The 17480-nt window shown below is 33.6% G+C and overlaps 1 protein-coding gene across 2 annotated transcripts in view; it reads left to right on the top strand.

The window, feature by feature from the left end:
• Nucleotides 1-17480, top strand: part of DENND1B (DENN domain containing 1B) — a 261965-nt gene that overhangs the window by 203782 nt on the left and 40703 nt on the right. For both annotated transcript variants that reach the window (XM_043567911.1, XM_043567912.1), the window contains one exon: nt 10691-10781. In XM_043567911.1, coding sequence (XP_043423846.1) covers nt 10691-10781 — 91 coding nt within the window. The remainder of the gene's footprint in view (nt 1-10690; nt 10782-17480) is intronic.

Here is a 17480-nt window from a genome sequence, read left to right as displayed (position 1 = left end):
AGACCACACTGCATTAATTACCTTTATGTGATAAGTCCCCAGCACATCTTTATCACAGAGTCACTGTGTGTAGTCACATAAATGTAAATGTTTGTGTGTGTTTGCATAGTATATATCTTTGTGATTATGTGTATATACATATACATACTCACACCCATACATACACATACCTCACCCATATACATACATGCATCTGTACATGTACACACATACATGTCCCTCCTGCATCCTTTCTTTTGGGAACTAGTGCTACCGTGTTGCCTAAACCAGATAATGAGGAGTCTTCTTTTCCCATGTGTTCACTGCTGACCTTTCTTGCATCCAGTTTCCAGTTGTTTACTATGTTCCATTGATTGATCTTTCTAAATATTGCTTAGGTTGTTTTATTCTCTCTCATTTCAATGTCAATGACTTATGTTGGATAACTGATAACTGTTTTTAGCCACCGTAAGCTATCCTCCATTCTATATTAATAATTGTTCTTTCTGAAAAGGAAATCTTGTATTTTTCCTATTATATTTAGGATAAAGTTCAAACCCCTAGCCCGGCACACAAAATCCTTCTTCCCCTTTTGTCTGGAATACCTGTCCAGATGCCTTTGCTACAGCCATTCTAAGTGATTTACTATTAGGTCTCTGAAAACGATTTCATGTCTTCATGAACAGCCCACATTGAGGGGCATTCTACAATACGATTGAGCAGTACTCTCCAGAAGTGTATAGATCACCAGCGGCAAGGAAAGACTGATGAGTTACAAATGGAAAAGATAAGATTAGAGCCTGGGAATAAAACAAGACATTAGTAGAAAAACCAGCGTAACCTGAATACAGTCTGCAGATTATTTAATAGCACTATATCTATGTTAATTTCTTACTTATGAAAAAAAATAACTTGGATTGTAATAGATGCTTAACAAAGAGCGAGAGAGTAAAGGACAGTAATTATGAAGAAATGAAAATAACATTTGTTGAACCTGATCTATGAACTTAGATTGTAATCCAGGTTAATTTGTTTGGCTTTCTCGAGTTGTAAGCTCTGTAAAGACAAGGATCATTGTTTTCTATCCTAATATTTAATACATGATAGACATTAATATTGTCAAATAAATAAAAACTGTTGAGTGACTCCTTGTTATAAGGAATAGATATGAAAATGTCTTGACAGTTTTGATGGAAGAGCTTATAAAATTGATTATAATGATGCTAATTTAGGGATAATACAAAACTTGTAGGAGTCAAGTGTTACTGTCAAATAACTGTCAAGTTACTGTCAAGTGTTACTGAATGGTGTCTGTAACATAAACGTGGAGTCACATAACGGTGTAGGGTGTAGAAATGAAAATTCAGTGACATCCAGTGTACTCTGTATACTTTGTGTTATGGCCCACTTTCTCTGACTTATAAGATATTGAATAAAAGGAGTGAGTCAAAGGGTTCCTGGGCTCAGTGGGTTAAGCGTCTGACTTTGGCTCAGGTCATGATCTCATGGTTTGTGAGTTCAAGCCCCACGTCGGGCTCTGTGCTGACAGCTCAGAGCCTGGAGCCTGCTTCGGATTCTGTGTCTCCCTCTCTCTCTCTGCCTCTCCCCCACTCACATTCTGTCTCTCACTCTCTCAAAAATAAATAAACATTAAAAAATTTTTAAAAAAGAGTGAGTCAAAAGCCATGTCTTCCTTTTATGTCAGCTAGTGATTTTGGAAGATTTTAGAAAGCTTTTAACATAAGTAATAGAATCCTATGAATTTCTACATCCTTAAAGGAAGCATGAAGGTACTTATGTATGGTATGTAATCTATAGCTAAGATCAACATATGCATTACTACTAAAGATTCAATAGGTTTGGAGTATTTGGAAACATTTGATATGCGAATTGTTGGGAGATGGTAATTGTATGATGCACTTATTTCATAACATGAGAAAATAATAAAACAATGTGGCATAGGAAAGATATGGAGACTTACTGTCAGGAAGAAGAAATACACAAGGGGAGATAGCTTATCAGGACAAGGTTATATATATATATATATATATATATATATATATATATATTTAGCATCCTTTGCTAACTTATTTCAATTAGTATTTTAAAAAGTGTTTCTCTAAATGGGGTCTCAAATGATCAACATCAGTTTACCAATAAAAATGGATATTCTTGAGTCTCATCTTCAAAATGTCTGATTCAAGATGCCTGGATTAAAACCCAGGAATCTACATTATTAATGAGGTGCCATAACAATATATACACTAAAGTTTTGGGAACAGTCATCTAATTATTCTGTATTCTCTCAAGTCAGCAGTATAACTTGAGTGTCTACTATATTTGAGGTAGTGTTCTGAGTGTTAAGATATATTGGAGAACAAGGAAAAATAGAATTATCTGACTTTGTGAATGTTTTATTTTTAGTAGGTAGAGGACAGACAATAGATAAATTATGTGGAGTGTTCAAAGATTAAGTACTATGGAAAAGTAAGTAGAATAGGAAGGGGGGTCCTATTGGGGGTTAGGGTGGAATTTAAAATAGTGTAGATTTTCATGGAATATGTGGCATTTGAACAACTACCTGAAAGGTGGTCAAAGATAGAAGCAGAGAGGAAGATTTGGAAAGCTGTTGCTGTAATCTTGGTGAGAAGTGATGGCATTTAAGAACTGGCTCAGGAAAGAGGATAACAGCTGAAGTCAGATTATGGATCCACTTTGAAGATAAAGTCAGTGGATATTCTGAAAGATTTAATATGAAATGCGAGAAAGAAGACTCACAGGTGTTTCCATGATTTGTCTAAGAAACTGGTAGAATAGCTGTCATTCTACTGAAATGGGGAAGATTATGGGCAGGAAATATTTTGGTTAGAAGAATGAGTTCAGTTTGGGCCATATTAGGCTTGAGATGTCTATTAGACATCCAACTAGGATATTGGTTAGCAAATGGATAAGTAAGGCAGAGGAGAAAATTATACTAGAGATAGAAATTTGGGCGTCATCAGCATGGAGAGAACTTAAAGTCATTAGACTGGAGACCAAGTGAAATTATCAAAGGAGTGGCTATAAAGAGAAATGGCAAGAGGCCCATGGACTGGAAAACAGCAGAAGGCAATGGTGAAGGAGGCCAAGGGAGAGTGAGTGATTAGTGATGTAGGAGAGAGTTGAGAGCAGTAGAGAAAGAATACCAAAGAAGAGGGGATCAACATTGTCAAAGTCTTGTGACAAGTGAATAAAAATAAGGATCTGGAATTGACCAGTGAATTCAGTAATGTAGAGACCTGATGACCTCAGCAAGCGCAAGTTTGCTGAAATGGTGAGGCAGAAATTGTGGCTGAAGCATGGGAGAAGAAGTGAAGATAAAAATACTCACAGCTCTTTTGAGATTTACTGTAAAGCGCAATGCAGAAATGGGCATGGCTAGAGAAGTAAATGGGGTCAAGAGGAGAAATAACATGTGTGTGGAGCCTGGTGGGATGATCTGGTAGATACAGAAAGCTATATTCAGGAAAACGGAAAAATTGTTAGTGGAGTTGGTCGTTGTGAGGAGCAGTTACTTAATGCACAACAGGACAGAAGGCACAGACGGGGAGAGGACGAGGCGAAGGGGCTGGGCACATGTGCTGCTTGGAGCTTGCAGAATTTCTCTCCTAATGGCTTCAGTTTGTTTGTTTGTTTGTTTTTCTTACATGTAATTAGGAAGCACGATCAGCTGAGAGGGAATGGGAGAAGTGGTTGGGTATTTAAGGAGGGAGAAAATATGAAGTCAGAGAATGAATGGACTCGAGAAAAAACAATTGTCTGGCATCATTCAGAGCACGTTGGAAATGGCAGGTTATGACTTTAAAATGAGAGTGGTCATCATGGTTGTCTGGGTTTTCTCTCAATACCCAGAGCTTCCTACAGACCTACTGATTACATGCGTGCTCCTGCATCAGGGCGTTATTTATGCCGGTGGCTCCCTTTTCCTGGGATCGTCTTCTCCCATAAACTATGTGGCCTACTTCCTCACTGCTTTCAAGTCTTGACTCAGATGTCACCTTCATCATAATATCTGCCCTGACCACACTGTTTAAAATTGGAAGTTCCTTGCCCCAAACTCCCCAACCTTCCTTATGCAATTCTATCTTACTGTCCGACACTCATCACCTTCTAACACGCTATGTAATGTATTACCTTTTCTTATTTCATGCTTTCACTCCCCTTCTCCCCCACTAAATATTTAAGCATCACAAAAGATTTTTTTGTTATTGAATTATAATTGACATACAATATTAGTTGCAGATGTGCAAGATAGAGATTCAGTATTTTTATATATTATGAAATGATAATGATAGGTCTAGTCCCCATCTGTCCCCATACAGAGTCATTACAATACTATTGACTATATTCTCTATGCTGTTCTTTACATCCTTGTGACTTATTTATTTGATTACTGGAAGTTTGTACTGAATCCCTTTACCTCTCACACCCATGCTCCCACCCCCTTTTCCTCTGGCAGCAAGCAGTTTGTTCTCTGTATCTGTGAGTCTGTGTCTGTTTTGTTTTGTTTTGTTTTGTTCATCTGTTTTGCTTTTTTAGATTCCGCATATTAGTGAAATCATACAGCACTTGTCTTTCTCTTATTTCACCTAGCACAATACCCTCTAGGTCTATCCATATCGCAACAAATAGCCGTATTTCATACATTTTATGGCTGAGTAATATCCTGTTGTATATATACACACCACATCTTCTTTATCCATTCATCTATCAATGGACACCTAGGTCACTTTCATATCTTGGCTGTTGTCATAATGAATATAGGGGTACATACATCTTTTTGAATTAGTGTTTTCATTTTCTTTGAATAAATACCCAAAAATATTTCTTTCAGTAAATATCCAGAATTGCTGGACAGTGTGGTAGTTCTGTTGTTAATTTTTTTGAGGAACCTCCATACTGTTAGCGTCTGCACCAATTTATATTCCCACCCACAGAGCACAAGGGTTTCCTTTCATCCACATCCTCACTGACACTTCTTGTTTCTTGTTGTTGTTTTTTTTTTTGATAATAGACATTTTGACAGTTTTGAAATACCTTGTTTTGATGTTCATTTCCCTGATGATTCATAATACTGAGCATCTTTTCAAATACCTATTGTCCATCTGTGTGTCTTTGTAAAAATGTCTATTCCGGTCCTCTGCCCATTTTAAAAAAACGTTTTTTTTTCTTATTGAGTTGTATGAGATCTTTATATAATTTGGGTATCAGTCTTTTATCTGTTAATATCATATGGTAATATCTTCTTCCATTCCATAGGTTGTCTTTCAATTTGTTGATGGTTTCCTTCACTGTGCAAAAGATTCTTGGTTTGACACAGTCCTGTTTGTTGATTTTTGCTTTTATTGCCCTTGCCTGAGGAGACATACAGGTCTATCTCAAGAAACCAGAAAGTCTCAAATTAAACAATCTAAGTTTAAAGGAACTAGAAAAAAAAAAGTCCAAAGTTAGTAGAGGGAAGGAAATAATAAAGATCAGAGAGGAAATAAATGAAAATAAAGACTTTAAAAAAAAACATTAGAAAAGATCAATGAAACTAAGACCTGGTTCTTTGAAAAGATAAATGAAATACTAACCTTTAGTAGGCTCATCAAGAAAAAAAGAGAGCTCACGAGGGCTTGAATTTTTGTCTTTTTTTTTTTTTCATTTCTGTATTTCAGGCATCTAGAAAAGTACCTGGCCTGTAGTAAACATTGAATTATATTGAATTAATGATTGAATTAATTAATGGTATTGAATGATATTGAATTAATTATATTGAATTGAATGATTAAATTAATTAATTCTATGGTCTGGTGGTCATGAAGTTTGACTTCATTTTGTTGCAAATTATTTAAAGCCTATCTGTTGATATATCCTGGAGGATACTGTTGTTCCATTAATGTTGTTTTAAATTATCAGTTCTAATAATAAATTGCACTGAATGGGTTTTTTATACTCTTCAAAGTGTTTTCCTGTTCATTATACCATGGTAGTGTAATTTAGTATTTTTACAGTTTTATTTACCTAATATTTGAAATGGAATAAAAATAACAGTTTATTTCTGTTTCCTCATGTGCTTAATTCTCTTGGTTTAGCTCTAAACTGACCCACCTTATTCCCATTTGTTGTCGCAGTTTGTGTTTATATATAGCTACTAACCGAATGCCTTGCATCTAGCAGGTGTCTATAGATATCTGTTGACTTAATTTATTGTAACACTTTAGTGTAGTTTTCACTAACCTGTCAAGGTTTACTGAGCATTTATAAGAAGAAATATTTAAATTAGACTACTTATTCTTTTTTAGCCCTAAAGCATTATATAGAAGAGAGATTTTAAAGATCTGCTAGAAATTAATGTATTTGAAGCATAATTTTTTACTGTATGTAAATGTTTTCTCTAAATTGCTAAAAATTTCTGACTCATTAAAAATGTATTTTTCTCTAGCTCTCAAGCCTTTATTATACTGGTTATCTTACATTTGTGCCCAAGAAGAGTTTCTAATATGAGATAAATTTTGAAATATGTTAATTTTTCCTCCAGGCTGAAAAAGGAATTGGGGAGTATAGATTTGTTTACTGGGATGCTCCAGTGCCTCTGTTGCCTTGCTTCGGTAACAAGACTGTCAGGTTAGCACAAAAAACAGCACTTCATTCCCACTTCCCCAGCTTGGTAAAGAATTGCACCACCGACCCTCTGTCCCCAGAACAGTGTTTTTTTTTTGAGCTCCTTTAAAGTCAAAATCTTTAAAAATCATATAAGAATATTAAAATTTAATTATTGTCATCCTCAGAGTGTTGATGGATTGATGGCAATTAAATATTTATGTAACATATGTCTAGACCACTAAAGGCATTTAGAACACTGACCGATTAATAGCATAACTTGTTTTGGATTTTTAGATTAAATGCCAGGAATGCACGAACTGGTGAAGAATTAAAGACCTTTGAAAAGCATACAATTTGTCTCATAGAGGAAAGATACATTGTCTACTGGCCATATATTTAAGTTTACTCTGTGAATCTGATCAGAACATATTCTTTATGTATACATCAGATTCACAGACTATATATATAGTTATATATATTTGTATATACAAATATATATATATATTTTTTTTTGTAAAGAAGCTTACCACTAAGTCTACTGTTTATATTTTGTTGCATTTTTTTAAACGTTTATTTATTTTTGAGACAGAGAGAGACAGAGCACGAACGGGGGAAGGGCAGAGAGAGGGAGACACAGAATCAGAAGCAGGCTCCAGGCTCTGAGCCATTAGCCCCCAGAGCCCGAGGTGGGGCTCGAACTCACGGACCGCGAGATTGCGACCTGAGCTGAAGTCAGATGCTTAACCGACTGAGCCACCCAGGGGCCCCTATTTTGTTGCATTTTTAAAACCTTTATTTTATATTGAATTATATTTTAAAAATCAATGTGGTGAATGTCCATTTTCATTTAACAATATTATTCACTGAAGCCTACTTAAAACAATAGATAATTTCTTTAAATGGACTTGGATTTCATATTAAGATGGTTATTTGAAGGTCAGAACACTTTGAAAAAGCTTAGCAATTACAGTATCACAAAGAGTAGCAGGAAGTAGTTTTGCTACTTAAAACATTTATCTTATAACCTGTCACACTACTTTAAGATTGGGTCATAAGGGGACACCGCGTGGTTCAGTCAGTTAAGTGTCAGACTCTTGATTCGGCTCAGGTCATGATCTGAGTTGAGCCCCACATTGGGCTCTCTGCTGTCAGCATGGAACCTGCTTCGGATCCTTTGTCTCTCACTCTGCCCTTTCCCTGATCTCTCTCTCTCTCTCTCTCTCTCTCTCTCTCTCTCTCTCAAAAATAAACATTAAAAAAAAAAGATTGTGTCCTAAGGACTAATAAAATTCTTGCAATTATTGATGATTTGGAGGGAATATTATTACTGATCTTGATAATTATGTATATCCTTATTTTAATAAATGTTATCTACTTATAATTTATAAGAAAATTGTGGAATCTGTGCTATGGAATTATGTCTGTGATTTTTTTGAGATTTCCAGTTATGTTATTTATGATTGGTGTGATTATTTAGCATGTTTAGTTTCAGGTTTTAATTTTCACTTTTGGAATGAAAAGCAAAATATTAAGATTTATGTAAAAAGCATCATCTTAATGCAAACTCTTAAATTCCTTTAAAAATCTACTTGCAACCTAATGTTATGTTTTATCTGCGGCACTTTCATTGTTATTAACAGTGTTACTTGTCATTACTTGCAATTCCAAACCAATTCTTCCAAAACTGACAATTACAAAGATATGTGTTTACTATTATATGGGTAACTACTAGCCAAGCGACAGTTTACAGCACATTATAGAGTCATAACTTTCCAACAGATAATATTTTTGGTTCAGAATTACTTCTCTGCAAAAGTAGCTAAAAATGCTCTTATCGTTTTTTACTTACTATGAAATCCTCCAAAGTTACTAGAACGGAGTGACCATGGACCCATCCACTTGAGAAAAAAGAAAAAAAGGTGTTATTGGTTGTTGAATTAAAAATAGAAAAAGGAATTTAGAGAACTGTTGCCTTCAGCATTTTTCTCCATTAATACCACTTCTCAGCTTACTCCTCGGTGTCTGTATTTGGGTGTACATATATAGAATATATACGTACAAAATCCATCTTTTATTTTAAAAACAAACATTTTCATGAAAGATAAGTGTCTGTCACTGACAGGATTGTTTGCAGAGTCAGTGATAACACGTGGCATTTTACCAAGTGATTAATTTTTATTGGCTCGATTCACGAGTTCAGTAACACGAAGTAGTTACTCATGCTCGAAAATGCATAATCAGTAAATAGTTTGGGGATTTATCTCTTTTTAGACGTTGAACTGTTCCACTCAAACGAAAATGGATGGATTATTTCTAGTAAACATAAAAATGAAAACCTTTTAAAAAGTCTTGTAGTCTTAATCTTTTAAAGCAAATTAAGTCCCTTAAAAGGATGTCTTACTTTGTGCCATTCATCAGTAATGTATTACTTAAAATTTATCATTTTGCTTCACCTTACTTTTTTCACAACGATACTTAGTCCATCAAATTAGACCACTATAGTTTGATTTATAATGTTATGTTGAAAATCTGTGAAAGTCAAATTTTGCAAGCATTTTAAACCACTTTATTTTCAAATTAACCATTTATTATATGTAGCCGTACATTGTTACCACGTTTTATCTCAAGATAGAATGAAATGCATAATTCTATATGTTGTAATTAGTTACCTTTAAAATCGTGTAAATATAGGACTGTTCACAATGTTTCGGTATACTTCAGTCTTTCAGCAGACATTCATTTCAAACTATATGTTAAGCATTTGCCAGATATTAAAGATACCACAGTGATCCTGTAAACTCGGAAATTAATAGTGATTGAAAGGTGATGGTGGTCGTGGGAAAAATGGATTTTAGTATTTAACATTTATTCTGTGCCTGCAGTCTGGGTACTTCGTATTGTTTCATTTAACCCTTACAAAACACTAGAAGATATTTATTATTATTCCCATTTTATAGAAGGGAAACAGAGACTCAGAGACAAGTTTCCCAAGATCATAAAGCTAGTAAGTGGCAGAGATGTGATGTAAGCCTTTCATTCTCCAAACTCCATGTTCATATTTGTTTATACTATCGGAAATTTTTTGAACGCCAAGCATAACGAGACTAAAAATGGGTAATCTGTGGTACCTAGCTCTCAAAATTTTCTAATTTTTATGAAAGCAATTTATACTAAAAAAAAAAAAAGCTCTGACTATATATCCTTTTAGGCTATGTCTATTTAAACCCATCTTGCCACCTCTTGGGTCAAAATTAATCTGTAATAATATAAAAGTAGTTAAACCACATTTTGAACTGGAAACTGTTGATTCATTTGTGTCTTAATTTTGGTCTGTAAGAGATTTCTGTTCCAAAGTCTTTTAACTGGTGTAACTTACTGCTATTAAATGGTTAAACCATTAAATGTTAAATTGCTGCCTGAGGAAAACTGTATTGCTCTATAGAGCTCAATTAGTTTTGTTCATTTAAATAGAAAACTGTATTTTTTTTAAAACTAGAACAGAGTGTGAGAATTTTTTAAAAGTCAAGGTACTTTATTTTAATTTGACTAAATTTAAAATTTCCAGGATAAAAAAATATTGTAGCCAGGATTAATTCCAGCATGAAAATGAACATTTTATATTAGTCTCCAAATCTTCAAGTCTACGCTTCAGACATCATTTAAATATTTCTTATGGTTACCCTTTGTCTCTTATGCAAGGGAGGCTTAAAGATACTTTACCTTCATTATGAATGGAGAAACCTCAAAACATTTGTAATATTTTTTTATAATCCAAGAAAGAGAAATTTCAGATGCCATAGATCAACAAAATAGAAAGTAACCAAATGCCAGTAAATAGTACATTCTTTTTCTTATTAATGAAGTAAGAGTCTGTACTGTACATTTTTTATTTAATAAATTAGCTGTTATTTATTGAGTGCCTGCTATTTCAATGTTTGAGAGTTTTCTTGTCATGTACATGTAGATGTGTGTATACCTGTACATATACGTGCATATTTTATATTTATGAGTGATATGAATCTTTTGATATAAGTAAAAGTTTAAGAAAGTGAAAATTAACGTATTTGACACTTTTTAATTTCAGTTTATTGATGGTCGACTGGCAAAATTAAATGCAGGACGGGGTTTCTCTGATGTATTTGAAGAGGAAATCACTTCAGGTGGCTTTTGTGGAGGTAAAGACTAGTTTCAGTATGATTGTCCATTTTCTGAGTAGCAATTGCCTTGATTTTTGCTCCTGTATCTGATACAATCTACTTCATAAACAGTTGTATTTTCTTAAACATACAATGTTTTAGATACATTTTTTTTCATCTTATAAGAGCTGTGGTATTAACTTATTTTATTATTCAAGGTGTTAAGATGGTCTCATGAATTGGTAGTTGTTTTCTTGGATAATCTCTTAATAGTAGTAGAACTAAATGTCACTGAAATGCAATTAGTTTATATCTTCCTTTAGTATTCTCTGCTAAAAAACCCACAGTGCTGGCTCATACTAAGTAAGAATTAAAGAACTGAGATTATAGTTGAAATATTAGATTGTAATATAATATAAAACAAAAGATTTGAATACCACAGCTGCTTTTACATTTTAAGTGAGTGTGTTGTTATAGAAGCCTTTACCTTTTTTTTGCTTTGCAGAACACTGCAGCATGAGGAAAAGACTTTTCAGTTTACCATCCCATGTGCTTACACTTGTCACTGTAAAAAGTGCTCACTAACAAATGGAAGGCGTCGTATTATTTTGTATGTGTGAAACATAAGTTAGGTGATATTGCATTTTTATTTAATATAATGAAACTTAATATAATTAGTTACACTATTTGATATGTAAGTATTCAAACAACGTTGTAATTTCTAGGCGGTTAATGACTTACGAACTGGTACTTTGTACGTGATTGCTCCAGTATATAGTCCTGACTCTGGCAGAGAATTTTGCTGGAGTCCTTGAAATGTCATATGCATTCATTCAGCCAGTATTTGTGCTAAGTATTTACTATGTGCTAGGCACTGTTCTAGAGAACAGGGTGAACCAAACAAACAACAGTCTCTGGTGTGTTCATTTTCAGCTGGCATAATAGTAATTTTTTCTATTTATTTGTAGGTTTAATTTGGGAAGAAAATGTCTTTATGTGTGAATAAATAGTTGCTAGAATTGAGAAATAAAACATGAAAAGACGTAGTAATAAGTACTCATCTACACATTTGCCAAAATGTGATTTTATTCTCAAATAAGATTTATTTTTGCTCCATAAAAATATACAAAACATTGAGATAACTTGTTCGTGAAGAGAGGTCCAAATGAACTAAGCATATGGATCTTCCTCTGGTGTAAGTACAGCATTTCATTGAAAGCATTTAGCTTTGGGAAAAACTTAGTTTACTTGACTCAGCAAGTCAACCAAGTGTGGAATCATTCAGCTCCTTGCTTTCCTCAGCTCATGGGTAAAAATTTAGCTTCAATGGAACTTTTGTGTTAAAATAAGGCTTTTTTACTTTTCAACTCAGACAAGCAAAATATTGTCAGCTCATGGACAAATTGCTTGAGGCATCTATTCAGTATTTATATAACTGCTGTCTCATTATTTTTATGACCCGTGGGGCTAGTATCTTCTATGGAATTGAAGATGACATCTTGTGACAGTAATGGGTAGAACTATGATCATTTTGTATAGTTAAATTCTGTAGTCTTAACCATTGGTCCAGATTCCTCAGTAATAGAATAGAATAGAAGGTAGATGGGTTTTCTGGTGTGAGAGGGGTTACTAACATTGTTCAATAAAGGTCTTATGGTTTAAAAAGAATGGAACATTGATCGCCAGCTGGCATCTGACTTAGAGACTGCTATATTTTCAGTACAATTTCATGCCAACCACTTTATTGTCCCTCCTTAAAATTAAAAAGATTTTGAACACTTATTTTAGTTTGGTGGGAGGGTGGGCAATACTGATTCAAAAGGAAAGCGTAGTTCAACAAATATTAATTTCAATGTGTACAGCAAGAAAGTATATTAAAAATTGTGCCTAGCTATTAAGTATTATTTTTAATTATTATATTTTAAGTTATTATTTTAGAGACACAGAGAGCTTATTCTTAGTATAAAATAAAGCACAATTTATTAGGACTTGAAATAAAAATGTGAATAATCTAATAAAACTTAGTAATGTTCTTATAAACGATGATATATATATGAAAGAACATTAGACATTTGTCATGTAGACTGCATTTGTAAGAAATAAGATGTCTTTATCATGATATTGAACTATTTTTTAAAGAAGTAAATGGTTATAACTGCCGCTTCTCTCATAGTAATAATTATAATTGTTCCTACTTATTGAATATTAATATGTGACAGAATCTCTTACAAGAGCTCTACAAACTTGATCTCATTTAATCCTCACAGCACCTACGAAATAGTTTGATTACCTATCCCTGTTTTTATGAGGGCACTTATCTCAGTAATTTCCTCAAGGTCACACAGCTAGTAGTGCTAGAATCTGAACTCAACATGTATCTGTCTGGCTTCCAAGCTCTTGCTTTAATAACTATAATATATTGCTTTCTTATGATAAGAGATCTTCTTAATTAGAAGACATTCAGTAAACAAGAGTAGTAGTCAAGCCTTCTCTACTGTGATTGGATAAAAGTAAAATTCCTGTCTCTTGATTATCTGTTGAAGATTTTTGAAACAGAAAGCCCTAAGAAAGATCACCGTAAGAGAAATCGACATTCATTAAAGCTGAAGAAAAAATTATGTTCCTTTAAGCAAAAATAGTTAGGGAATTTCAGAGAAGCATCTAATTTCTCCCCTTTCTGTGTCATTGCAACGGCTAGTTGCATGCTAGTATATGTGGTTGGGATAAAGTTAATACGAGCGTGGTGGAACCGTGTAATTATTGAATTACACATTCAATCTAGATTCACATTGAATCTAGAACTATGGTTAAAGACTGAAATGCATACAGGTTTCCAATATCTGTTTGCTATCCTGTGAGTCCCTGTGGTCAGGACTGTGAAGAAATCCCTGTTACTCCCAATTGTTTTTCATGAGACCTTTGTAGAACATTCAACCTTAAGAGGAAAGTAATGTAAATATCAGGAAGTATGTAAAGGGAAGAGTATCCATGGAGGTTAAAAGGTAATAAAAGGGGACATAAGTAGAGCAGAGGATGCAGTAAACACAGATATTGGTCTATGAAAAAGTAGCTAAGGAATACTGACTAGTTAAGACCATGGAGGTGGTTTTTTGTATTTTTTTTTCATTTAAAATAAGACTAGTTTTTAAATCCCCTTCCAATTATTTAAACGTAAAAAAAATAGAAATATTTTCAGATTGCTTTTATATAGAAGCATGTAGTTATTCTTCATTAGTAGCATTTGTCTCTTAATTACTTTCTGATATATTTCTGATCAGTCTTTTATTTATATAGTAGTATTTCTTTTTCTTTTCTTTTCTTTTTTTTTTTTTTTAACTGACTAAGGCATCAGGGGAATTTGAAGAGATGGTAGGTGATCTTCAGTTTTAGTGACATTTTCCAGGCTTCACTGAACAATTTAGGTCAATTTATATACTTTTTGAACAGTAACTACAAATTACTGGAATTCAAACAAATACATTTGAAGATGAAGTCTTTGCACAAGGGGGAAACAAAGATATTTTGTCCTTGAGTGTGAGAAAATCACTGGTATGATGAATGAGAACAATGTTAAGAATTTCCTCAATAACACTTATTATTTCCATAATCCGTTTACTTTAATGGAAAGACTCAGAGAGTTTTCTGGCATTCACATTAATTTTTTTGAGAAGAAAAACAGCCTCAAAAACATTTTTAAAGAATAATGTGCCTGTCTCATAAATTTTGTAGAAATAGAAGCTTTCAATCTGAAAGGCACTAAATTTAAAGAAACAAATATCATAATTTTTTTAATGTTTTATTCATTTATTTTTGGGAGAGAGGGCAACAGACACGCAAGAAGGGGAAGAGTAGAGAGAGAATCCAAAGCAGCCTCCAGGTTCTGAGAAGAGCCCAACATCAGGCTTGAACTCATAAACCATGAGATCATGACGCGAGCCGAAGTCAGACACTTAAGTGACTGAGCCACCCAGGCGCCCCTCTTTTTAAAAATTTTAAATAGGAATACCTAAATTGTACCACATGTTTCCCTACCATTTTAAGTAGTTTATTTGGGGACTTCCTGTTTTCCCTGTGCATATAATTCTGGATTATTATTGGTGATTCTCTCAACTGTTTCTTCTCAAAGTATCAGCTTTGAGCAGCCCCTTTTCCTTTCTAGGGTAATTACTTTGAACTGATACAGAAGAAATCTCTATATATCTTAAGTTTTATCATATTTTATTTAGCAGTCTACGAGGTAGAATTTCTGGGCTGAAGGACTATTTAGCCAGGAATTCAAATACCCAGATTCTTAATATTCCTCAGTTGCTATCTTTGTGACCTAGGGCCAATTCAGAACCTTCAGTTTCCTCATTTGGCGAGTTATTGCAATAAAACTTGTATGTATGGTGTGTCTGTGATATGCTAGGTACTATACTAAGTAACATTGTAGCAACCAGGTTAAGGACTGGTCCCAAATAGCATAGTTTACAAAGATACAGTGGACTTGAGCCCCCTGATCTATTGGACTCCTCATTGAACTGTGCTTGGAATGTGCTGCTTAAGACACTACCTGCTTTGCCTATTTTAGAGTACAAAAACACAGCTCAAATAAGGTAATGTACGTAAAAACATTTAGTGGCCTGTGAAGAGCTGACTATGAGCTATTTTTATTCCTCACAACTCTAAATAAGATAGTCTAACTGCGCTGAAGTTTTCTGCTAGCTATTTTCTTTGTAGTTTGGAGCCTTTAAAAAATTGTTTTCTGGATGACAAGTATTCCAAAATGCTAAATAGTTATCACATAGAAGTTAGTGTTTCTCTTTCCACTTTCTTAAATTCATTTTGGGAAGAGAATGAAAATAAAACTCTTCCCAGAATACTATAAGTGATAACCAGCCCTTAAATGTGTGATTTCTACCCAACAATCTATAGTAGAGAAGTTAAAAATATATGAACTGATGAGAACTTTGAATAGGTAAGCGTATATGAACAATCTGGATATAGTTATATTGTTTACTTTTTTTGTTAATAAAATCTCCTTAGAAATAAATACAATACAAATACAATAACTTGAATTTTTGTCATTTTGCAAGTGAAATATGATTTCAAAAAAATTGTTCAGGCCAAATACCACCTGGAACTCATAGGTTTTGAACAGTGCACATTTCACTTACACAGGCTATTTTAAGTTGACACTTTTTGCTATAATCATTTCACAAAATTAGAAAAAAATATTATTTTGCCATATATTTTCTTCCAGTTAAGTGCCGTGCTGAGTCGTAACCGATGTTTTTAGCAATTGGGGGTTGTTTCTTGATTTTTTTTTAAACTAGAGAAAGATTTTAATTATAGGAGTAATTTTAGAGCTGAACACATTTTGCCTGATGTTGGTTAGGAATGCAAAGAGAACAGCTGGAAATAAATTCTTGGGCTGGAATCATTCTGCCTCTGTTTTATGACAGCAAGGTAATGAATTTTTTAAAAGGACACAACTATACACAAGTGGAGAACATGTATGGTGACAGATTTAACTAGATTAACTGTGGTGATCATTTCCCAATGTATCGAATCATTATGCTCTATATCTGAAGCTGATATAATGTTATATCTAAGTTATACCTCCATTAAAAAAAGAAGAGACCTTAATCTGTTTTAGGGATTCTTTGTACCAGATAGTCTTTGAATAGCCATGTTTTTTAAGCATTTAAATGAAGAAGGTACATGAAATCTAAGTCAGTTGATATAAAACATTACTTGAGATTGTGTTCTTTTTTTTGCCTTCTAATACCATTTTATTGATTAAATTACCATACTTGGAAGCAAATATATGATTACTAGGTTTTTAGAACTGGTTTTAAGGAGTCCACCTGTGATGAGCACCAAGTGTTGTACGGAAGTGTTGAATCACTATATTGTACACCTGAAACTACTATTACGCTGTATGTTAACTGACTGGAATTTGAATAAAAATTTTTAAAAAAAGAATTGGTCAGCATTTGAACTTTCTAATAACCACAATGCCCTGTAGACTAAAACCTTCGTTTGTTTTATATTTCCTTGGGTACTATATTTTCAACCTTGGATTTACAACTAGAGAGTATCTACAGAACTATGACTGTAGTTTAATTGCATTAAAGTAAAATTTGCTATCAATTAATGTTGATATTTAAAAACTATAGAATATTTTGTCTTCAAGGTTCTTTGCATTTTTTAAAACAATGTTTATTTATATATTCTGAGAGACAAAGAGAGAGAGAAAGATTAAGAATCCCAAGCAGGCTCTGTGCTGTCAGCACAGAGCTCAACGTGGGGCTTGAACTCCTGAACCATGAGATCATGACCTGAGCTGAAACCAAGAGTTGGATGCTTAACCAACTGAGCCACCCAGTCGCCCCTGGTTTTTTGCATTTTTTAATCCCTTTTTAGTTTTTTCTTTCTCTGTGCACTTGCAATATTATTTTTAAGTGAACCTAATTGCATAAAAGAGGCAAACTTTTTAAAGACAACATAGACATAAAACACAAAATATGGTATAGAAGACATAGGAACCTTGGATTTTAAAAGAGACAGCATATTTTTCCTCTCTGAATACAATATTAAAACGAAAGAAGATAGAGTGTTTTGACATATTACCTTCATATGTGACTAAAGAAAACCGTGTCTATTCTTGGAAATGCTAATTACCGTGTTTCTAAGAATTAGAGCAGTTTATTCTATAATACTATTGCCTTTTTCACAACATTGCAGATAAACAAA

This window comes from Prionailurus bengalensis, chromosome E4 (genome assembly GCF_016509475.1).
Source record: "Prionailurus bengalensis isolate Pbe53 chromosome E4, Fcat_Pben_1.1_paternal_pri, whole genome shotgun sequence".
NCBI classification, from domain to species: Eukaryota; Metazoa; Chordata; class Mammalia; order Carnivora; family Felidae; genus Prionailurus; species Prionailurus bengalensis.
Note: the sequence above shows the minus strand (reverse complement) of the source record. Positions and strands in the feature narration are given on the sequence as shown.